The 23,778-nt window shown below is 36.9% G+C and overlaps 2 protein-coding genes across 6 annotated transcripts in view; both read right to left on the minus strand.

Annotated features, from left to right (window-relative positions):
* On the minus strand, positions 1 to 21,859 carry LOC124155508 (flavin-containing monooxygenase FMO GS-OX4-like). Of its 3 annotated transcripts, none has more exons than XM_046529381.1 (7): positions 21,773 to 21,859; positions 13,195 to 13,333; positions 12,971 to 13,101; positions 9,756 to 9,933; positions 5,652 to 5,802; positions 5,228 to 5,391; positions 1 to 950 (listed from the first exon to the last, which is right to left on the minus strand). In XM_046529381.1, exons 2-7 carry the CDS (start codon positions 13,309 to 13,311, stop codon positions 630 to 632), a joined length of 1,062 nt encoding a protein of 353 aa, XP_046385337.1. In that variant the 5' UTR covers positions 13,312 to 13,333; positions 21,773 to 21,859; the 3' UTR covers positions 1 to 629. The 3 variants fall into 3 exon arrangements, with proteins under 3 accessions (XP_046385337.1, XP_046385335.1, XP_046385336.1); XM_046529379.1 differs by lacking the exon at positions 21,773 to 21,859 and adding an exon at positions 13,648 to 14,354; XM_046529380.1 differs by lacking the exon at positions 21,773 to 21,859 and adding an exon at positions 13,593 to 13,683.
* LOC124155509 (torsin-1A-like) overlaps positions 21,782 to 23,778 on the minus strand; it is a 16,374-nt gene continuing 14,377 nt past the window's right edge. For all 3 annotated transcript variants that reach the window (XM_046529383.1, XM_046529384.1, XM_046529385.1), the window contains one exon: positions 21,782 to 22,037. In XM_046529383.1, coding sequence (XP_046385339.1) covers positions 21,917 to 22,037 — 121 coding nt within the window. In that variant the 3' untranslated portion in view covers positions 21,782 to 21,916. The remainder of the gene's footprint in view (positions 22,038 to 23,778) is intronic.

Raw genomic sequence — 23,778 nt, forward strand, 5'->3', positions numbered from 1 at the left:
TTCTGTGTTTTCCAGCTCTTATTTATTATTTCCACACATTGATAAGACAGAAAAATTTCTGAGAACACAATCATCACAAATATGTTTCCCAAAAGTTATGAAGGCCAACAAATTGTAAGTTTATTATACAACATAAAAATTTTTGAGAAATGCAATGAGTGCAACCTCTATGTCACCTGATGGTAATAAAAGAGACCACACAAACCATGTCTAGCTCGCACAGTATGCAAAAGAGAACCAAAGAAATATTATGTACCTACTTATTCCATCACAGGAAACAAATTCCAATATTATAATATCAATAAAGACTGTGCATGAAATAGTAAAAATCCAATAAAATCAAGGCAACTGTTAATCACTGATCTTACTCTCTCATCTCAAAATTTACCAATGTATTAACCACAAATGATGAGAGTTATTTTCATATTTCCCCATCATAGACAACATTTTCCAAGATAGATTCAAAGCCCAACCAAAACAACATACTCTCAAAGAATTCGCATGACCACCAATGTGGATTATAGATAACCTCAAACATGCACAAAATGTGGATACATGTTGATTTGAAATATGTATGATGATAATATCAAAAATAATAATCACAGGTATTTGACCTTAAAATTTTAGATTTAGGAACATAACTGAAATTTTCTAAAGTTAGCATTATCTACAATTTCATACCTATATGTTTTGAAATTCATGACATCAGTTTTTATTGTTTTCCTAACATCTTCATAAATTTTTCTTAATAATACAGGTGGTTTCGGAATGTCAGCAGATTTGGCTAAATACTCAAAGTATTCCCACTGCATATAATCCAATTTATGAGCATATCTTGAGGGCATGCCAAGATCAATTCTTTTTTTTAAATCTTCAGCAGAATCTTTTTCCATCTCTTCTTTGGATGGTAGAATCACGGGTAGGTCAAGAGTTTTGATAAAGAACTGGACCTTTAAAAAAAAAAAAAACAGAGAATAAAGAATGCCACAGGAAGCAAAGACTAAAAAAACACAATTTCATATTTTTGAATAAATATCACTTCACACTTTTCTAACTGTTAGCCTTATTTGTCACTTTTTTCTTCACTTGACCCCAAATATTCATCCTATTATTTACATAACTTCGAACTCATCCTTTTACTTGAAAATAATATGCCTTCATTAAAGATACGTCTTAAGCAACCAGAATGTATGATAAAAATCGCAGTCCTTCACATTAACTGCTATGGGAAAAAATTACCCTGGACCAGCATTGAACCACAGACCTTTTGCTTTCCAGGCTACTGTAAAGATGACTATGCTATCCATGGAATTCAGGAGCCAGCAGGCTCCTGAATTGCAATGGTAATTTTACTGAAACTCATGGTACTATATGTTAAACCCCTACCAAGATGGTAACACGACTGAGAACAAATTCCACGAATACACAACCGGTTGAGGGCCTTTGACCTGTGTTAAAGCCGTGCCCAAAGGTAAATGCATTATATTTCAGCCCTGTAATCTCAACAGCAGAGAAATTCAAACTGGTTACCATTGGTAAAAATTCATGGGACTAAAAATCAAACTAGCTTTGCCTTTCTCGGTCATGGCATATGTGTACCACTACACAATCCAAACCCTTTGTTACACTAGTCATGTAGTGTAACATGATTTTTTGACAACCTGGGTTTCCCGATTCACAATATTTTCAGTATGACAGTAGGGGATGGAGGGATGGGAATGAAATTACAGAATTTGGACAAGGAATGAGATATTACCGTGGGGAGACAGTAGTGAAGTCTGTAAGGGAAGCAAGCTATTTGCCAATTACACATGATTCTGACATCAGTAAAGGTGAAAGAAAGGTACCTCCGGTACTTACGGTAGGTACCTATATCCTGTTAGGATAGCGGTTTAGGATAATTGTGATAGACTTCACAGCTTTCTAGCGGCAGATGTAGAGTGGTTCCACAACCAAGTGCTAATGAGATGTAACACAAGGCTCAAAAACCAATGAAGAACCAGGATATGGAAACTAGAAACTCTGATAAGGTCAAAGAGAAGGCGAAGCCATGAGGTAGTTACGAATACTATTCAGGAGAGAAGGGTATTGAGACTTCAGAGGAAGGGTGGGAGAATTGAAAGAGAAATTAGAAAATCAGAGAAGAAGACAATAGGGTGGCTTCCTATTATTTTTTATTGCCTGAATCTAAAGATTATTACTCCTGGAGTACATATTTCTCGCTTTTAGATTTTTTAATGACAATATCTATTTTTTGCGATTAAATGAAAAGTGAAAAATTTCAAGTGCGCGAAAACGCGATGGCTAAGTATGAATGCTGGGAAAACCCCGTATGACGTCATTCTAGTTCCAGCTGTTGCCGTGTGAGGTGACCTTGGGGCGAGGCTTTCAGTGCTGATACGATGCAGGCTGCTAACAGGTAGCGCTTGGCTTAAATAAAGATTATTAATACCCTTTCAAACAAAGGAAACATTTCGACCTTAGGCACTTTTAAAAGGTGATTATTAACACGTTCCGTGCTCATGACGTAGCGCCTACGTCATGGCAGCCACTACCGAGTGGCTGATGACGTAGACGCATCGTCATGACTACCTTTTGCGTTATATTCCGCCCTGAGCGCCAGCCACTGGTATTAGGGTATGGGAGAGGGTCAGTCACCACTCTTTGCCTGTTTGCCATGCGGAAAGCTCCGAAAAAATTTTTTTTTTCGATTTTTTCTGTGTTTTTCTATTTTACCCGGTTTTGCTCTGCAAGGACGTCTTTGGGGGTAGGTTTTTACAACAATTCACTTTTTGGCCTTATTTTTCATACAAGAATTATCAAAATTTCCCGTATCTCCAATAATTGAAAATCTCAATCTTAATATGACTTGCATTGCTTCAGGAGAGAGAAGTTGCTTGATCAATTCATGTCAATTCTCCAAGCCCTTCAAATCAACGAGAACTTATCTACGTTCTCTGACACTAACACTCCTCTGACGGACTGATTATTCAAAATTAGCCCCATATAGACGCATTCAAGGAAACAATGGACAAAGTAGTGACCCGCTCACGTGACCTAAGTTTGGAAGAGTCTATGGTTCCATGGAGAGCTATGCTGGGATGTAGTGAATATATGAGGGGAAAGCGCTACAGGTACGCAATAAAGTTCTAAATGTTGACGGAAGCAAAGGGTTTATCAAATGATGTCTGACTTTCCCATTGAAAGGAAATTCATCAAATGGTACTAAAAATTAGGAATCCAACTACTGAAATTACTGTTGCTGAACCGTTATTTTTTATTCAAAGAAAATTTTTGGAAAATTCCTCTCATCGACTTTCTAATTCCAATTATAGAATCTCTAATGACAATATCTGTACCTTTGATCCCTTTGAGGAGATAGTCCTCCTAGCCCACCTCAACCAAAAAATAAGGGCTTATTAGGACATTTCCCCGATTATATGAAAAACACGAAAGACAGAAAAGACGAAAACAGAAGATATGTAGGCAGTACTTCAAGAAGAATGTCCGCCAGGACACATCATATTATAGCCCCACCTGCCTAGCTGATCCTCGATTGTGTCTTGACTGTTTCCAGAAGTATCACAGGAGAATTTGTGATGCAGAAAATTATTTATTCAGCAGGAAAAATTTTTTTTTTAATGCATACCTTTTATATTTTCTATTTCAATGTTTATTTAAAAAAATGATATTATTTTATGCATAGTATTTAGTAACTGAAAAATTATTCTAATTATGCTGGTCAATTTCTGATTTGTAAAACAATATGTTTCATTGGAAGAATTCTTCGTTTATACAAATTTTCCTTTTCATTTAAAAACCAATGTATATCATTATAAAATCATATCGTTCAGTATAATTTTTCCATCATAGGGAGCAACACTTTTGCTGGAAATATTGGTAATACTCGCAATATTTTCTTTACTGCAATAAAGCATTTAAAATTGTATTTAAATTCATCATTTCCAGATTAAAAAAATGATGTTAGCTGCATTACTATTTCCATTAGTATTTTCCAGAAAGTGATAAAGTCTGAACGGGTTTTCGCTACAGTACTGACAAAGAGCAAAGAAATATGGGAAACATTTAGGTGTGTTGCGGGAAGGTATCACAAGTTTGACAGGATACTTAGAAAATTTTAATTTCAAATTTTTAACAAATGAAGGGTTATTTTTGGAAAAAAAGTGTGAAAACATGTACCAGGCATCAAAAATCATAAGATCACGTCGTAAAATAATAATTAAAAAAATACAAATTTTTGCCAAAAAGTCAGCCACATTCAAAAGGGCATTTTCTTCAAAAAACGGTCAGCACGGAATGTGCTAAGAGATGCTTCCCTGAGCTCTGTGCCTCATGCATGCATTGGTAATCTCAGACAGGCCCGTCGTGAGGGCGGGGCAACCAGGGAATTTGGCCCTGGGTGCAGCAAGTTGGGGACGCACCGTGTTCGCTGGCGAAAAAATTTTTTTAAATATCCTTGTATGTTTTACTTTCATAATCGATAAAATATCTTTATTACGATAAAATGTTTTCAATTATATTTTCAACTCTCCCGATTGCAGATATATCAATGTTACGGGGTGGGGGGGCGCACGATCCCAGTTCGCCGCGGGCGCCAGATCAGCTAGCGACGGGCCTGATCTCAGACGATGTCTAGTCATAAAGAAACTATGTCCCTGTGACGTTACATGGAGTGGCATCGCATGGGCGCCAATCTGGCCTTTTTCAAATGCGGTTAAAATTGACCATTGCCATTCGTCTGAACTGGGATTTCTGAAACCAAATAATTTATATATGCATTATGAATACACTAATGGTGGGTAACGAATCGCAATCAATGCCTTTCGTTTTCTTTGATGAAGGAAACTACCCTATAGGTTACATAGAAAGCAGAAAGATAAGAAACCCATTCATCACATCTAGAATGAATGTAAGAATGGAAGACAGAGAGAAATGGATATCGTATATAAAAGGTGAGTTGGGAAGGGGAAGGAAGAAAATAGGGTTTATGGTGAGACTATCAGATGGAATGGGCCTTATGGTGAATTAAAGAGGAAAGCTCAATTTGAGAGTCGGGCGTGTTGGAGTGATTTGCAAAGCATTAACTGAAAATCTATCTTATCCAGTAAAATACCTAAAACTGCATAATTTAGAACTCATACCAAACATTTGTATTACATTTAAAATATGACTTCATGTTATAAGGGAAGTAAGAGATGAAAATTACCTGATAATCAAACATCACAAAAGGAAGAACAATAAATGGAAGACCTATGAAACACATTGTTGGATATTCAATATTTATAATGTGTTTGTAAAGAGGTACAACACGATTATCAATAACTTGAATTTTACAATCACTGCTTAGGAAAGGAAAGTTGTACTGGTAACCTGAAACAAATCAAAAAAATATAATTAATATTCTAAAGAAGTATGAAAAAGCCTAATATTTCCCACAAGAACCTCCCATTGAAAAATACAGTAATAAGTGCAGGCAGACATGAAAAACTACAAAAATCTCTGATTTGATAAAAATGAATGTTGACAACCTAATAAGTTATCAGCTGCAGTAGCTAGCAATTACCAAAATAGAGAAAGCAACACCTTCTTACATGCACCCACCGAGGTAAAGATTTTTACCAGATACATACCAGTGCAAAACAAAACCATATCAGCCTCACATTTCCTTCCATCTTCAAGAACAAATCCTCCTTCAAAAGCAGATACAATGCTTGGCAACTGTTTAACATTATCAGGCAATTCAAATTTCATTTTATGAGGCAGCCTATGACACAAAAAAACCTGAAAGAAGATAATGATAAATTGAAAAAAAGAAAATATTATGACCAGAATAAATGTAAGAACTGAAGACAAAAACATTTACGAGGGCATAGCTTCACACCTATAAACAGAAAAAATGAGCTCATTTTCATTTTAAATTTGAACTGATCACATTCAAAACCCATTGTTTTTTATTAAAGATTTTTCTGACCATAATACATTAAATTTTAAATGCCTACCAATTCACTATGTCGCAGAAATACCTATTGGCTTAACCAGCAAAATAACTCGGTACAAATAGCAACTATAGTCATCATGACTATCAGCCTTTATTATGACTAATTGAAACAGTGGCATAGTCAGGAGTTTTCTCAGGGGAGAAATTAAAAAAAAAATGGGTACTACATAATGGGTTTTTAACTAATTTTAACACTTTCCATAACCTAAAAACTTCATTTGTTAAAGAGATATTTTTAAATTCATGATTTTTCAATATTTCGTTTTCTTTTATGAAGGAAAATAATTGTGTTTTTATATTCTGGGGGGGGGGGGTCCGGCATAGAAAAAATTACATAATGTTGAGCATTTATCTTGAAGGGAAAATAGTAAAATCACATGACATCCAGATGAGCAGAGTGAATGAGAGCAGTTGAGGGCTCCAATTTTTTGCAAATAATTGACGTTCTGCCATTATTGCTTGGAAGAAATTTGTACCTTGGACCATACTAATAAGGTCTGTTAGAGGAAATTAATTTTTCCTATAATTACCCAGACGGCACAGGAAGTTTTCGTACTTGAATACGAGGGTGGACCATCAAGATACAAAAATCGCTCTTAGGAAGTTACTTAAAAGGTTTTGTTTCTTTATTTCCTTTAATGACGAAAAAAGATGCAAGACGGCTGGCAAATTCATATGCATCGATAAAATTGTATCTCATCGATAAAACTGTATTCGGTCTGGGACTATTTTCTTTCGCGGGTGGTGCCATCGTGCCATATCCCCCTAGAAAGATCACATGCCTTCACAAGCTGGCAGAAGCCGTTGGAGATCGCATCGTTTACGTCACGTCTCACCACATTTCAGGGATTTTTGTGGTTAAGTTTGTGAAAAATAGAGTGTCTGGTAATGGTGAAGTTTCCCTTATTCTTTAATTTCATTCACTGGGCTTCAGAAACGTGTTTGTGAGATATTTTTGTTAAAAATGCCTTTCGTGTGTGTATTGTCGGGATGTAATGGAAACTCCGGGACATGGTTCAAGTTTATAGCTTTCCAAAAGATCCTGAGTTGAAGAAGAAGTGCATTTGGGCGATAAGAAGAAAACATTTCACCCCTACGAAAAACTGTGAGGTATGTATTCTTTCTCGCTGTAATTATTTGGATGTAATTTTAAGTTAGAAGTGGCTTCGGGATGTTGATGCATCAACATCCCGAACTATTCAGTACTGAAGTACTATAGTACTATTCAGTACTAAAGATGGTCATTCAAAATATTGTAACAGCAATTCTTTTGAAAATTCTTGCATTTTAGTTGTCTTTTTTGTATTAATTCATTCAGTAAACGTGTGGTTAAAGGAGAAACTAGGAATAAGCTGCCGAGTTTATAGGATCGAATATTGTTTCTTAGCTTGCCCTATGGTGTATTACACGTCGGCTTTCATCATTTCAAATTATCTTATGCTATAGTTTAAAACAATAAAAATATCAGGCATACAAATATTTACTATATTTACGAGCCTAGTAATTTGATTTCACATGCAGAAATACCAAAAATTGGAAATGATTTGACCTAATAAGTTACATGGTATTTTATTATTTATTAATTTTAGGTGTGTGAGCTTCACATCGCACCTTGTGATATCAGAAAATAATCTGTGGCCTTGGACTAGAAGACGAGGAGAAAATTCTTGCTGAATTGAAGGTACCCAGATTGGAGGAAGGTACTGGTACCATTGCTTCACTGTTACCTGTCGCCAAGAAGACAGACATTGTGGCAGAAGTGACATATTTGTGGATGTGGATTTGATTTGTGCAAGTTGATGCTGTGATAGTGGACGTTCATCGGAGAAAGTATTGAAGATAGTTTTTTATGTATCGACCAGTCCTCTTTTAAATACTTTTCTATTCGAAAGAGAATAAGAGTAATTGTTTCGCTAAATTAGATATGGGATAGAAGAGAAAATTGGAAATATTATTGTGGTTGACAATAGAAAATACATAATACAGACATTGTGGCAGAAGTGACATATTTGTGGATGTGGATTTGATTTGTGCAAGTTGATGCTGTGATAGTGGACGTTCATCGGAGAAAGTATTGAAGATAGTTTTTATGTATCGACCAGTCCTCTTTTAAATAATTTTCTATTCGAAAGAGAATAAGAGTAATTGTTTCGCTAAATTTGATGTGGGATAGAAGAGAAAATTGGAAATATTATCGTGATTGACAATAGAAAATACATAATATATGTATTGTATTTCTGTGGGTTTTTTCTTTCCTGCCTCTTTAAAATTTCTTGTGGTGGTGACTTCATGCAAAGTAAGTATAAAATCGGAGGTGTGATCTAAGAGATACCATGTTTTATTTTACAAGTGTTTATGCTGGTGATTTGGCAGGACTTTCATATTTTTAATAGGTTGATACATTTACTGCAGTGACCTAGAGACTTTTACTCATCCCAAATAATTTTTCAAATACTTTAGCGCCTGATATGGGTAAGTTTTAGTAGCTGAGACTGAACTATACGTTAATTTTTGCTTGCATTTTGATGAATTCGATTATACTAATAGCAGATGTGTCAGCAATCCTGTTTCATCGGCAATTTTTATTTAAAAATTTTATTTCGTCAGGCTTTAGGGTAATCTTTTTAATGCTCGTGGGCTATGTGATGTCTTATTTAGTGTCAAAATTAATAAGAATTTACTCTTATTAACATCTCAAGGTGTCCAAGTAAGTACGAGCCACCTAAGAATGCTGGGGATGCGTGAATTAGCCTTGAGAATCTCATTTTTCGCAGTTATTTAAGTGGCCGAATAAGTTTTGTAAGTTCTCAATAGGTAAATAATACTGTATCATGAATTCTAAATACCATGATATAGTATTAAATACCTGTTGAGAACTTACAATTCATAATGATTCGTATTAAGGTTCTCGCTACAGTCGGTAGCTATCGATTGTGTTGCGTTCGATACATTTTTCGATCGTGCGAGTTACGATATATCTAATTTTCGACCTAATCGATTGAGATTAGCCTGAGTGCTGTGTTCCTGCGCGCTTCGTATCCTATCGTACGTGCTTCGTAGCGGACATTCACATGCTGCGTACGCGCTTCGTCAACAGGCCGCGAATGGAAATTATCCATTGACGAAAAGCGACGGAGCGGCACAGTATCCCCGTAGTCAATGGGTACTATGTACATACGAATTAGATACGGAGGGTTCTGTGCCGTCTGGGTAGTACTCTTGAGCATCCTCAAAATGTTTTTAAAAAATCAACATGACTTTTTTTAGCACATTGAAACTATAGCATCTATCAGAATCTATAGCACATTTTAAGTGGTTGAAATCCAGAATCCAAGAATAATTTAAAAAATAAGCCACATCCTTATAGACAGAAAACTCCTAAAAATATCTAGCTAAGCGTGAGGAGGTTGGGTGAAGGATAAAGCATTATGTGAGAGGGACGAAGATACAGATAGCTTTGCAAATCTGGTACCCTTACAAAAAGAAGGTTGATCAGGTAGTGTTATACTGATTAGGAAGACCCTTTATTCCACATGGGCATGCTGCAGAAGAAGGTATGAAACTTACCTAGATGGAAAAAATTAAGATTGGCGATTGGGAAATTGAGTGTGAATTGGATACAGGAGATGATTTGAAATTAAAAAGAAGATAATTTGAGCATTTAGAATGCAAATTTAAACTAATTTCTTCTACAGGAATCAGTTAATTGCATTGAATTATTTTCTCTTGGACTAACCTCTTTAGCCACACTTGACACTTCTATAGATATGTCAACTCCAGAGGTAGAGGCTCCTAGCACAGCTAATCTTTTGTTTCGAAAAGGATCTGGTATTCTATACTCATGACTGTGCATGACAATTCCTCGGAAACTCTCAATGCCTGGAATCACCGGATTTCTTGGTTCACTATAGTGCCTGGAAAGAAGTACAAATGCTAACTACATAGAAATAAAAACAGAGCCCTTAATACTAATTGAAAAGTCAATGAGTCTAAGTATATGTGTACAATATACCCCCACTTTATAATGGATTCGACTTCAGATGGATTCAGAACATGATCTGAGCTAATTTTGCATGCATATTTTTAAAATTCAATTAATGTCAATTAAAAATTTCAAATTGCTCAAAGTTTGCAGATAAAGAGCAAAACTTATTAAGATCTGTATGCTGGTATTGAGGATGTCATGGTTCAAACCAATAACAATATGAGAATTTTTACCTCTAAATAGAGGTAAACCAAAAATATGAATCATAAATTCAATTGAAGCCACAGGAAAGTTTAATGATGGGATCAGCAAGGATGAATTCAGCATGAAAAAATTATTTGGTTTAGCTGGTATTCAAACCTGGATCTCTCAACTGCTGTACTCGTGCTTCAGTTACAGTTTAATTCAAGGCAAAAGGGGATGCAAAACCCTAATATTCACCTCTATCGTGCAAATTACTTGAAAGTACATACATAACAGCACCATCCAAAGTAGGAGCATGGAAATAGAGCAAGAAGATGGAGAAGAAGAAATCACCAATGCATGTATAGCATTTGTAATGTTAGGAACCATGATGAGAGCATATATGCCTTCATATATCACTTTGGAAGAGGAGGAAAAGAGAGAAAAGATAGTTGGGGCTGCATGAGGTGAGATGGAAAGAGACGAAAGATTACTATGGATTCAAAGGTAATGGTTGATATACAGTGGCATGGATGAAAGTCATTGAGGAGAATCATTTGATTTTTAACATGTTCAGCGCCGCTTCAGTCATAATGACCGAAACATGTACTTCATCATCACTTTGCTTTGGTCATTATGATCAAAGAATGAGCCTTTCTATTGGCCGCTCATAGCACGCTGTTGGTCCCAGCTAGCCGAATGCGCACAAAAACTCAAATGGAAAGGATCCAATGATTAAAACGAAAGAAAAAACACGTCGGCGCAATGGGCGACTTTGTCTAAAAGTCCACAGCAGGGAACGTGTTAATAGGAAACTTGGGCAGAGAGTTGCTAGCACTGAAAAGGTAAGCAGTAGGACATTGGAGGTGGAAATTGAAGCTCAACTTTGTGGTGGTCCAGGTGCAATCAAAGAAAAGAAGAAGTGTGTGAGGTACACGAACAGCTTCAGGAAATACTCATGGATATGGAGGAGGAGCCCCAGGGATACATGAGGATATCCAATAGATTGAATGACGTAAAGGCAGAGGTTAACAAATTGGATGACAAATTTGTATGGTTTGGTATTTGGAGGAGACAACCAACAGCTCAGCTCAGCAAGAGGGAAACTCAGCACTAGCATTAGCCTTCTCTTCATCAAAGGCATCAGAAGAGCCACAGTATATTATCCCATCCTAAAGATGAAGAGCTGTACTAGAAAGGCCCCCACAAACCACCCAAGCAGGAATTAGGACACTTTTAAAAATCTCTGCCATCACCAAGAACTGAACCCAAGCCTACACAGTGGGAAGCCAACGCACTGGCCACCACATCCATCTAATCCTTATTATAACCTTGTGCATGCTTCTTTCTTGTGGCCTCTGTTGATTCAGGCAACATATAGTAGCAGTGAGATGTAACATAGGGTGAAAAAGATAAAAAAAACAGTACGGAAGTGGAATAAAAAAGCTCTGACAGGGATTTAGCAAAGGGAATACCATGAAATATTAGAAAACACTATGTGACATAGGGGACACGCAGTCAACATATAAAGGGTGGGAAAGAGTTAACATAGGAAAAGTGAAAGCGGTGGCAGAGATGTTGATTGCATGCATTGACAGCAGAAGGATTAAGAAACTGTTGAAAAAATATTGAACTAGGTATGGTGGAAATGATAAGGAAAATGGGGAAGAAATGGAGATGAAAAAAAATGGCACTGAGAGGATGGGTAGGGAAATAAAAAATAGATTACATCAGGAGGAAAATCAGGCCGACTGGGAGGAAAAGGAAAAGTGAAGAAATGGAGGTTTTAGAATGACAGAGGTGCAGGTGCAATGAGGCAAAGGCCGCAAAAATGTTAAGAGAAAGAGAAGAGGTTCAAATCTGAGAAAAGAATGTATAGATGATCTGTAACAACAAGCCATAGAGAAAGGAAAGAGCAGTGTTTGAGGACATAGGCGGATCCAGGGGGGGGGGGCACGTGCCCCCCCCAGACCCTTAAAATTATGATAGATTTTTAATACGGTCCCATTATAATTTCGTTCGTTTGGTATAACAAGGTATCCTTGTGCCCCCCCCTGAACAAAATCCTGGGTACGGCCTTGCTTGTGCCCCTCCCAGAAAGAAATCCTGGATCCGCCCCTGTTTGAGGATGATCACTGACGGGGGATTCAAAATGCAAACATAAATAGAGACCCCTTCTGGATATGGAAGTAAGAAAAGTAATGGGTGTGAATAAAATGATGTCTAAGATTCTGAAGAAGCCATGGAACACTAGGAGGAGAAGGGGTTTTGAACTAGTATTCAGTATGTATGAGTCGAGGCCATGGCAGGAGCGATATAATGAAGATATAGTTTTGATTCTATTACAAAAAAAAAGCTTTAGAAATCTGAGGCTATACGGCCATTAGCCATTAATGTTCCATGTGTTTAAAGTGGTATTAAGGATTAATTACGGACAAATGAAGGCAAGAGTATCATTACGTGGGTGACTATCAGTTTGGTTGCAGTAAATTCAATGTAATGAATATAAGTGTAGTGCATATACACTATAGTGTAATGTAAGGACCCAAGTGAAGAACAATTGTTAACCTATCATATAAACCAGGATAAGTATTCTAGAATTAGTAGCACCTACCATTGGCAATGACGATTTAATTGTGGTGGCTGTAAATGTTTTAGCCATTAAGGAGTCACCACTTGTTTATAAATGGCTAATTATGTTCGTGGCTAATTAATAATAGTTCAATGGATATGTTCTCTTTTGTATATTTTGCATGGTTATGAATGAAATAAATATTTATTACCCAGTGCAGACCATTACATAATCAAATATGTGATCATGCAGTTCTCCAGAAGGTAAGTCAACCACTTTCACAAGCCATTTTATGGCACCATTTCCATTTTCTGGTCGTACTTCCTTGACCTTTTTAAAAAACTGAAAAATTAAAGTATTTGTTAAAATTGACATATTAAGAAATAATAACACGTAAGCATTTTAAAATAAAATAGATATTTTTTCGATAAATACCTGGATGTGATCACGCAATCTATTTTTTTCGGCATACTTCTTCAAGTATCGGCAGACATCTGAATGGTGCAAAAATGATTTATCGCACTCGGGGAATGGAAAATCCAGAAATTGCATTACTTCCTTCGGCAAATTCGTCCTGTAAGTTACAATCATGGCTTTGTATACTATATCATAGAAAATGGGAAAGCCTTTAAATTTCATGCAGTGCCAATGGAATTAAAAAATCCCGCGATATTAAAAACGAAAAACAAATGACGAACAAATGCACGAGTTCCGTCTGACGTAATTACAAACGATTACGGTAACAACTCTCTCGAGCTGACAATTCAGATGTTTCATAAATAACTTTACGTCGGCCGCATACTTTCTGAGAATCATACTAAAAATGCACTTACTGACTGGTAGTAATAGATGACATTGACGAGTAGCATGCCCTGTGGTTTGACTTACTTTAAATTCCTGTACATGCTCGAATGAATGGAGTTTCCGAATTTATCTTGGTGGATTTCGTCTGTGTAAACCCAAGTCCCTCCGATGGAACCAGTTTGCTCGAATATGGTACACTCGTATTTTCCACTGGCGGTCGCGTGCCTTGCTGCACACAATCCTGCAGCCCCAGCTCCAATTATTAATATCTTAGACTTGCTCATATTGGAAACAACGTCATGGATAACCACATTGATTATCGTCTAGTTCTCGGTGTCCTAGTCTGACTTACATACTGGACTTTTGTTTGATCATACTAATAGATAACATCCCTCGCTGAGAATGACTTGCATCAGTACACAACAGATAATTACATACGTCTAGCTTACTGAGCGGAGTTCATTATCTTCGGCTCGTTCCTGTCGTTCCATATCCCAAAGGAAGATATGAGGTGCCTAATCTTGCAACAACTTCTAATTACGTATGTAATACGTTTGCTCTGTGGAGCATGAGGCTATGTACACTTATTGTGCGTTCTTGACCAGGTTATAAGAAGAGAAAAACCGTGAATCGGAACAACCTTGAAACAAGCCGTGGACGAAACGCCCCCCCCCCGATGCGCGGAACGTCTGAATAGTTCCGCTCGTATAGAGAAATAGATTTTCAGCCTGAGGAAGTAGATGTCAAGTACTTGCGGGTAGCCATTGGTATTGTAGGATGCAATACGAACGATTTGATCAAAAATTGTTTATATGCATTATTTACCTCTGCTAGAGCATAGGCATGGATGGATTTAGGGGGGGGGGGGGGGGGGCACCCCCCCACCCACACGCTCAAAAGGTAGACGAGATTTTTAATACAAATATTTTTAAAAAATTATATTTTAATATAAAAGTTATAAATGCATACATATTAATAACTTTTATATTAAATTTAATAGTATGTTTCGTAGAGTTATCGTTGCATATTGTGTTTAATCGCAAATACGAGAAGACCATCTGCCTGTCCTGGTTCCCCCCTCAGAAAAAAACCTGGATCCCCCTTGAGCAAAGGGGACTCCACTCATAGAATGAATTCGACCACTCTTCTTCAAATGGTCCATGGATGACAGCATGATGCCGCTCAATTAACTTCTCTGATTGGTTTAATGCATGTTAAATAATCAGTCATGAATGGTAGTTGCAATGGGTACTAACATAAACAATTAATCATCTAGGGCAAGAACACACTGAGCTTTGCATACAACAGATCAAATGCTATTATTTTTATGACAAAGATGATCATGCTGAGATTGTATTATTTCAGCAGATTTAAAAGACATGAATGAAAGCATGTGTCCTGAACTTGAGGCTAAGCTTACATCCACACAGTGCTGTAGTTCGGAAAAAAAATTAGGCGTTACTCACCAAAAATTGCCAATAGCTGAACATGTATTATACAACAACGTTCATTTGTGGAGCCAAGAGTGGGGACTCAAACTTAATCTGTGCAAATGCATATCGGTACATTTCTTGTGGAATTCGTCCAACTATAACCATGATTATGCTGTGGATGGTATTAGCATAAAGGCAACAGACGAAGAGAAGTACCTGGGTTAGGATAACCTCTAACCTCTCATGGGGAACACATATAAGGAATATTTTCGGCATAGCCTTGAAGAAATTAGGATTCGTCAAGCGTATTGCGGGAAGATTTTCGGATGTGAAAGTAAAAGAAAGGTGCTATTTTGCACTCGTCCGACCCCACCTTGAATATGCAGCGATCGTATGGGATCCGGTGCAGAAAGACTTAATCCATGAACTGAATAAAATACAAAGGAAGGCTGCGTGTTTCGTCAAAAACTGCTACTGGAATACAGACAACATAACTCAGATGTTAAGCGAATTAGGCTGGGAGCCGCTGGAGACTCGGAGGCTGCACGCTAGGCTTATTGCTTGAACAATTGGGAATAGATATCTTTCAGAGCGACACGGAGAACATAATATTAGAGCCACACTATATTTCCAGGTCTGATAAAAGCGATAAAAGAAGAGATATTTTGCCGAATGGATAGATATGGGAATTCGTTTTTCCCTCGAACCATGAGGGACTTTAATAAATGCTAGTCCCAACTTCGTGAGAGCACCTCATTTATTATGTGTAAATGGCTGGTGTCCTAACACCCCCTGCCACATGCCTTTTAGGCGGCTTGCAGGGTATTATGTAGATGTAGATACAACCGGCCACGATTGAAATGTCAAACTCAAACTCTCACATTAGTTCCAAGTTGTGCCACGAGATAACTCTGAACGAGTAAATAATCATTTCAGATTTTTCTTTCTGAAATCCTATGGACCATTTACAGCAGGGCTATTTTTTAAAGATCTAAAAAGGTAGTTTAACTGGTATGCTTATAACGAGATTGGATTTAAAGGGGTATGCCATACCGGCCCAACTACAGCAATGCATCCACCATGTGTGCCTAAAAGGTTGCAGATGGTGGTACAACCTACAATAATACTACATGCCCATTTACTTATGGAGTAGCAGTCACGGACATAAGTCAATGGCACTCTGAGTTTGCATTGCTCTATTCTTGGGAAAGGTCATTGAAATGATACAGTAACATGTGAAAATGGACTTGGTAATAGGAGGTTGACAACTATTATACCTTTAAAATCTGAAGATTCTTTCCAAATGGAGTGAAATTACTCCATGCTGAAATAAAAAGGTCCAATATTAAACTAAATAAATTTTAACCCAGCCAAGGTTTCAATATAAAAACACCATCTTTAGAAGATGATATCATCTGCTGGCCTAGGGTGATGAGAAGAATAATACTGAAATAATGAGGTGCAATTTTCTACACTATGAATATTAATCTGATTCATGTTTCAGTGTAAAAGCATCATCTTCTGAAAATGATGTTGTTGAATTTCAACCAGGATGCACGTTAAAAAGCTACTCCTACAGTTAAATTAAAGGATAGTAATGATGAAATGAGAAAGCAAACCCTTAACTATTTTAGTGCCTATTTACCTGACTATGACAGATAATGAGGAAGAAGAAGTGGAGGATGTCTACCTAAATATTTCAGAAGTAATCACGCAAATAAGAGATAAAACAAATCTTACCACTCAAGGTAGCAGGAATGTTACTATTGGAAGAGGTCAAAATGGAAGAATTAACAGAAAATATACCTACATTAGGATATTGGAATGAAAGTGGAGGAAGACTCTTTAAATTCTGTACCAAACCCAAGCTTGTGGTTGCCATCACACCATTAAAAAATCAAAGCGAAAGAAGATGTACAGAGATAATGCGAGAAGACCTTGGAATTTTCCAATTCGACTACATTCTACAGAAACAAAGGTTCAGGAACCAGGTGAAGGGGTGACAAAGCTAACCCACAGCAGATATTGACAGTAACCATAGCTTAGAAATGATGAAACGTTACATAAAATTAGAAAACTGAAGAAAACAGAGCAAATTATTTAGCAAGTAGAAAAATTGAAGGAGGCTTCACATAATCTGGCATTTCAAGATCATATGGAGAACAAAATGTTTGAGTATGCGTCTCATAAATCAGTGGAGGAGAGCTGAAAAAATATTATAAATAGACTACTGTACAGGAACCTGATAGAGAAATAGAGAGGAGAAAAAAATCACCAAGAAAAAGCCATAGATCACACAGGAAGTCCATCTCCTTCATCATCACTGGTCAACAATCCTAGGATTGGTATGACGCAGCTCTCCACTCAGTTCTCTTATTAGCTAATCTTTTCACACCTACGTATTTCTTCTCCTTCACATCTCTCTTTACTTGTTCCATATATTTTGTTCGAGGTCTTCCTTTTCCGTTCTTGCCTTCCACTTGTCCTTCGACGATCGTCTTCATCAGGCCATCATGTCTCAAGATGTGGCCTATAAGGTTGTTCCATCTTCTTGTTAAGGTTTTCATGAGGCTTCTCTTCTCTCCTACTCTTCTTAGAACTTCCTTGTTACTAACTCGGTCGATCCATTTGATCTTCATCATTCTTCTGTAGCACCACATTTCGAAGGCCTCTATCCTTGCTTTCTCCGCGGTGGTCATTGTCCATGCCTCACTTCCGTATAGGAGCATACTCCAAATGTAGGTTCTTATAAATTGTTTCTTTACTTCCATATTTAAGTTTCCCGCTGTAAGCAGGTCTCTCTTTCGGTGGAATGCTCTCTTTGCCTGAGCTATTCTGCTAATAATTTCTTTCTTACTTCTCCCGTCACTAGTTATCTTGCTTCCCAAATAACTGAATTCATAAACCTCTATCAGTTTTTGCTTCTCTATTTTAATGTTAGTCTTGACTTCTTCTCTTCTGCTGCATACTATCTTGGTTTTCTTCGTGCTTATTTTCAGTTGATATTTACTCATTCCCCTACCCATATTAACCAGAATATTTTTCAAATCCTTCTCTGTTTCTGCTATAACAGCTATGTCATCGGCAAATCTTAGCATGCTAATTTTTTCACCATGGATATTCACTCCCAATGCCTTTTCTTTGATTTCATTAATGGCTTTCTCAATGTAAACGTTGAAAATTACGGGTGACAATGCCTTGGTGACAACAGCCTTGTCGCACTCCTTTCCTAATTCTTGCTTCTTCACAGCTGGGCCCTGATTTTATCACCGCTATTTGGTTTTTGTGTAAACTGTGAATGATTCTTCTGTCATTGTAAAGAACCCCAATTTCCTTTAGGATACCAAGCATTTTGCTCCAATCCACGTTGTCAAATGCCTTCTCTAAGTCCACGAACGTTGGCTTGTTCTTTTCCATTCTCTTCTCTATGAGCAGTCTAAGGGCCAATATTGCCTCCCTTGTGCCTCTGTTTTTTCTAAATCCAAATCGGTCCTCATCCAAGAACTCTTCTGCTCTTCGTTCTATTCTTCTATAGATGATCCTTGTCAGTATCTTCAACGCATGTGTAGTTAGGCTTATGGTCCTAAAATCTTCGCACTTCTCCGCTCTTTTCTTCTTAGGAATAGGGATTATAATGTTCTCTTGAAGTCCTTTGGTATCTCACCTGTGGAATACATTTCACTTATGATTTTGTATAGCTGGTTCAACGTCTTCTCTCCTGCATTTTTAATTAGCTCTGCGGGAATATCATCAATGCCAGACGTTTTATTTATCCTAAGGTCTCTTACAGCCGCATCAAACTCTGATCTTAAAATTGGGGCTCCCATGTCCTCGGCATCTACTTCCCTTGTTTTCGATAGCATTCGTTCTTAGGCTGCTTCCTTTGTAAAAATCTTCCAGATATTCCTTCCATCTCTTCCCTTTGTCTTCGTTTTCCATCAATAGTTCTCCGTTTTTGTCCCTAAGGGTAATACATCTTACTATTTCCTTAAAGTGGTTCCTCACTATCCTATAGGCAGCCTCTACTTTTCCATGGCCTCTACTTGTCCATCTCCTTATTGAAGTAAGAATAAAAATGCAAAATCTTAATAACAGAAACCCACTAAGTGAGAAAGGCTGCAGGAAAGTGCATGAAAAATATCAGCAAAGCCATACAAAACAATCATGTACATGGAAAAGAAGAAGCTGCCTATTGTACATGAGAAACCACTTCAATGAAAATATTGATGGAACCATGGAAGATGTAATACCGTTAGGGACAGAAATGGAGACATTATGGTTGAGAATGAAGAGATGGAAGGAATAGGCAAAACATTAACCTGCGCCCAAAATTCCAGTTTCCTTAGCATTATTTTACCATTCACCTTTATCTCTTCATGCCACACATTTCCTAGAGAGTGACAATTCTTCCAAATTAGACTTCTTGAACTGCTTCTCCTCTTATGCCAATGACGACGCCTTAATGCAACACTTGTTGAGACTCCACTCTCGAAAATGCACAATTCAATAGAAGCATCCGACAGCCTACAAATAATTGTTTCAAGGTCTCCCATTCCTCCTCAATGCACAGATTGAACACATACCGTTCAAACGTCTCGTTGCTTTTTAGTGCCACATATCCCTAGAATGCCTTTTTCACCACTGAGCAGTTTTTCCTCTCAGCTTCCATGTGCCCAAAAATTGAAAAGAGAGATAATGCTGGCCCACCAAGGATGTTTAGGAGAGTAGTGACTTTCCCTATCTTATTTTGTCACGATCAAAAAATTTTCAAATTCACTTACTAAGCTAACCAGTCCGCATAAGCATTTGTACCATTGAAGTCTAAGGGCTGCATCACCTAGCCCCTCATATGAGGCCATTTTCATTATGCATGTACCTTGCCGGCTGGCAGTGGTGGATCGATAGGGACAAGGGGGGAGGGCTAAGTGGGGGTAACCTACCAACAGTAGTGGGGGTCCAAACAAAATTACCATTCTCTCTTTTGTAAACTGGAGATACCCAAGGCAGGGGTGTAGCCCCTCCTAGTCCCTCTCCGGACCTACCACTGGATTGTAACATACCGAAAGCATGTAAATAGGCTCTGAGTTTAGAACTAATTTTTATTTCAATTCGTTGAAGTATGTAAATTTATCTAAATATATCGGAAAATATGACTAAATACTTTTGTACAAATTGGCAACCTCCAAAAATTTTGATTTTATTTAGTGTATGTTTTGACCCAATAGGGGGCTATAGGGATAGATCCTCATAGATCCACCACTGCTGGCTGGCATGGTCTGATGCTATCACTATGCCACTAATCATACGAAACTTTTTCAATATAACAATTCCACACAACTACATAATGTTGCATTTTGGATTAGACAGGATATAATAATTAGATAAATAAGTTGGCACTAGATGGCTGGGTGTTCATTCGATAGCTTACAACTGCAGAACTAGGAAGCACTGGAAGTAATCACTGCTACTAACCTTGTTTTTTACACCATTCCCCATGGACCAGAAGTCCATTCATACCAACCCAAGGTTAGCTACTTAACCTAGGTTTACGTAAATGTACATTCTATTTAACCCTATCCAGTCACTTCTAACACATTCCTTATCTCCGCTATTTCCCTGTCACCCTCCTTACCTCCTAAGGTTTGCACTTGTCTTTTAAAATTTGATGACAGCAGTCCCCAGATGGAAAGTAGCAATGTCAGTTCCCTTGTTACCTTCCCTTAATACATACTTAGTTTCCTAGAATAGTTCCCTCTAGCATTAGAAATGGTGTAGAATAATGCAGGGTACCTCAAAAAGCATCCCCATATCATCATAACTGGTCATTTTTAAAATTACATACAGAAATTTTTGCTCAATACTCAAGCAATTCACTGCAACAAAGGATGGTATTAGTTTTTTTCTATATTAAATTATTAAGTTCTATAAAAAACATAATATCTGCTATGGGATTTTGGAATGTATTTTGTCATTGCCACCAGAAGCAAGTAACTCATTTATTCATAATTTATCATCACTGATTTGAGAATCATCACTTAGTTAAAACCCTCTTGCTAAAGAGTCACGTTACAATTTTTTCCCTTTCAGTACTTTCCTTATCCCTATGCCACATCTTAACCAATCGTCTGCTTAAAAAACTCCCTTTGGTCAATATAAACATCAATTGATACAAATTATATGCACTTGCTGGCTTAATTAACAATTATAAATCATTAACACTAAGGACATATGGATTACAAAGACACCAAGATCAAAACTCAAAGATGCCTAACTTCTGTTTGGCCCAAATTTTACAAATTGATAATAGCCCTTCGTTTTCATCAGACAAGTCATTGCAGCTCAAATCATTTATGCCAAAGATGTGCATTTAACTACTACTACAATTTGGTTACACTTAAACGATTTTTTTCAAAGCTACGGATTTCCAAAGTTGGTGCTTTGCTCGAACTTTGAAAAACGGGTATTTTTTTATTAAAACAATGATATATATATATATATGTACTCAAGTCAAGCATGGATAATCTGTAAAACAAATGATTTGGAGCCAAATAATGAAGAGTTGAGTCTACTTTTGACTCAATAATGTAGTTCGAAATACAATAATGACTTCGATTCGTCCATGTAACATTGCAAATAGCATAAAAAATAAGCTGAGGTTTAAGAAATCTCAGCACTTCCAATACATAACAGCAAAGTCAACCCTTGAGATCAAACACTATGTTACAAAATATTAAGGAAAATGAAAAATGAATGAATTATGAAAGGAAAAATGTTACCTGTCAAAGTCAAGATGAAAAACTGTCTTAGTCTTTATTACAAAATTTCACTGAGGACTTCAGTCACTTAATTTCTTACACTCCCATTCACATATCACAATAATACTTTTTTCACACATTTGTATGTGAGAGGTATAACCTGATTTAAAGTTCCAACTTCAGCCTGGAGATAGCACTCGTTACCAAGGCTTTTACATGCTTACATCCAGTCATAGAAAAGATAGGAATACTCTCTGGGCCATACTGCATGTTATCCAGCACCTCCCTGAAAAAATATGAATCACATAACTATGAAGGTGTTTATTAATAAATTCAAACAGGTAAAATTATATTGCTAGAGATCACACAAATACAAATTTCATAACATGGAACACTGGAAGCAAAAACATGATTTCTGTCAACATTTATGTTCTCATAAATGTTATAAAATTGATATCACTTGTACAAAACATTTTACCTAAGGTAACTTAAAAACTGGCAAAAAAAATTTATCCATTGAAATTTGTTTAAAAAAATGAAAAACATGATTTATTCCAATGCATTTTCAACAAAACCAAAAGCACCTTTGAAATCATTCTGAACATTAAGTTAACAATATTGCTGGACAAAGAATATTGCGTTATCATCAAATGTACAGCACAATACAAAGGTTCATGAAGAAGGAAGGCTACACATGCTCAGTAACTGACTGCAGCGACAGTCTTGGGTTTATTCATTTGGGGTAAGTACTTTTTATTTATTGATTTTAAGTTTTCTAAAATAATGAACTAATACCAGGCACACAAGTGTAATAAATAATATAGAATATAAGTTTCCTTTAAGAATGAAACTCATATAATATCATGTAAGCATGCCTAATTAAATATCATAGAATTCATTAAACTTTCCTTTCACACAGAAAATCCACCGCAAAAATACAGGCCTCAAAGAAAGAAAATGCTTTAATATTCAGAGTGACCAAATCATAAAGCATAATTCGCACGACTAATGGACAGGTATATGCATATAGAAAAAAATTTGCTTCCCATTCTCATTGTTACATGCAGTACTACTCAAAGGGGCAATGTATGGCACAACAAAAAATATTAGGAGGGAAATTTTGGTGAGATATAATATTAAAAAATGCATTGTATGACACTCATTCCATCAGTTAAGGGGGAGACTGAGCCTTAATCTTTGAGAAGGACTGACAGCGGATATCCGAAGTTCTATGTGCCATCCCAGTGAGAAATGGGTGGTGGAATCCACGTGGAACCCACGTGGAATCCACGTTGAGTGGTGGATATTTGGTGGTGGTGGATATTGAGTGGTTGGACCCACGTGGAATCCACGTTGATTTCAAGTGGATTTGTGGTGATTATCATAAAATGTTAAACAGAATTTCTAATTTGTGGAACTTAACACTCTGGTGACATTGCGTCATTTATCATCCTGAAACCACGCTAGTTATGTGAAAATGTATCGCACATTCTATTTTTATATAATTCGTGGAAAGGCAGCCATGAGAGCACATGAAAAATCGTAGACACATATATAGAAGGTTTAGATATAGAGTGGTTGAGGTTTTAATGGTTTTAGGACAGCACCAACTGCTGTTTTAATTTTTCCACCAAATTTCCACATGGGTTCCACGTTGATTCCACGACCAAAAACACGTGGTATCCACGTTACATCTCCACGTGGGTTCCACGTGGATTCCACCACCCATTTCTCACTGGGATTGAAGGTTGGAAAAATACAATAACCCTCACACAACAGTACCATGCCACCAACCTTCCTGATTTCCCCATATACATCTATAACGGATAAAAAACTGGATTTTCAGCCTGTACCACAATAATTTGTGATATATTCACAATTTTTTTACCATAAGTGATGCACATTCGTGGCAAGTGTAAGAATTTCAATGATGAAATTGAACTATTTTTCAAGAAACAGACAGAACACTTTGTTGAACATCATTTCATTTAAAGATGATGTGAGCTGATGAAAGCCAGATCATAAAG

The sequence above is a fragment of the Ischnura elegans genome, chromosome 3 (genome assembly GCF_921293095.1).
Source record: "Ischnura elegans chromosome 3, ioIscEleg1.1, whole genome shotgun sequence".
Lineage (NCBI taxonomy): Eukaryota > Metazoa > Arthropoda > Insecta > Odonata > Coenagrionidae > Ischnura > Ischnura elegans.

What these genes read in the sequence shown, in the direction of transcription:
- LOC124155508 (XM_046529379.1), bottom strand. Translation starts at nt 13,847, where the DNA reads ATGAGCAAGTCTAAGATATTAATAATTGGAGCTGGGGCTGCAGGATTG. An exon ending in TATGTAATGGTCTGCACTGG is followed by an intron (nt 9,934 to 12,970) that starts GTAATAAATATT and finishes ACTTCTTTCCAG; the next exon opens with GCACTATAGTGAACCAAGAA. An exon ending in TATGGTTTTGTTTTGCACTG is followed by an intron (nt 5,392 to 5,651) that starts GTATGTATCTGG and finishes GATTTGTTTCAG; the next exon opens with GTTACCAGTACAACTTTCCT.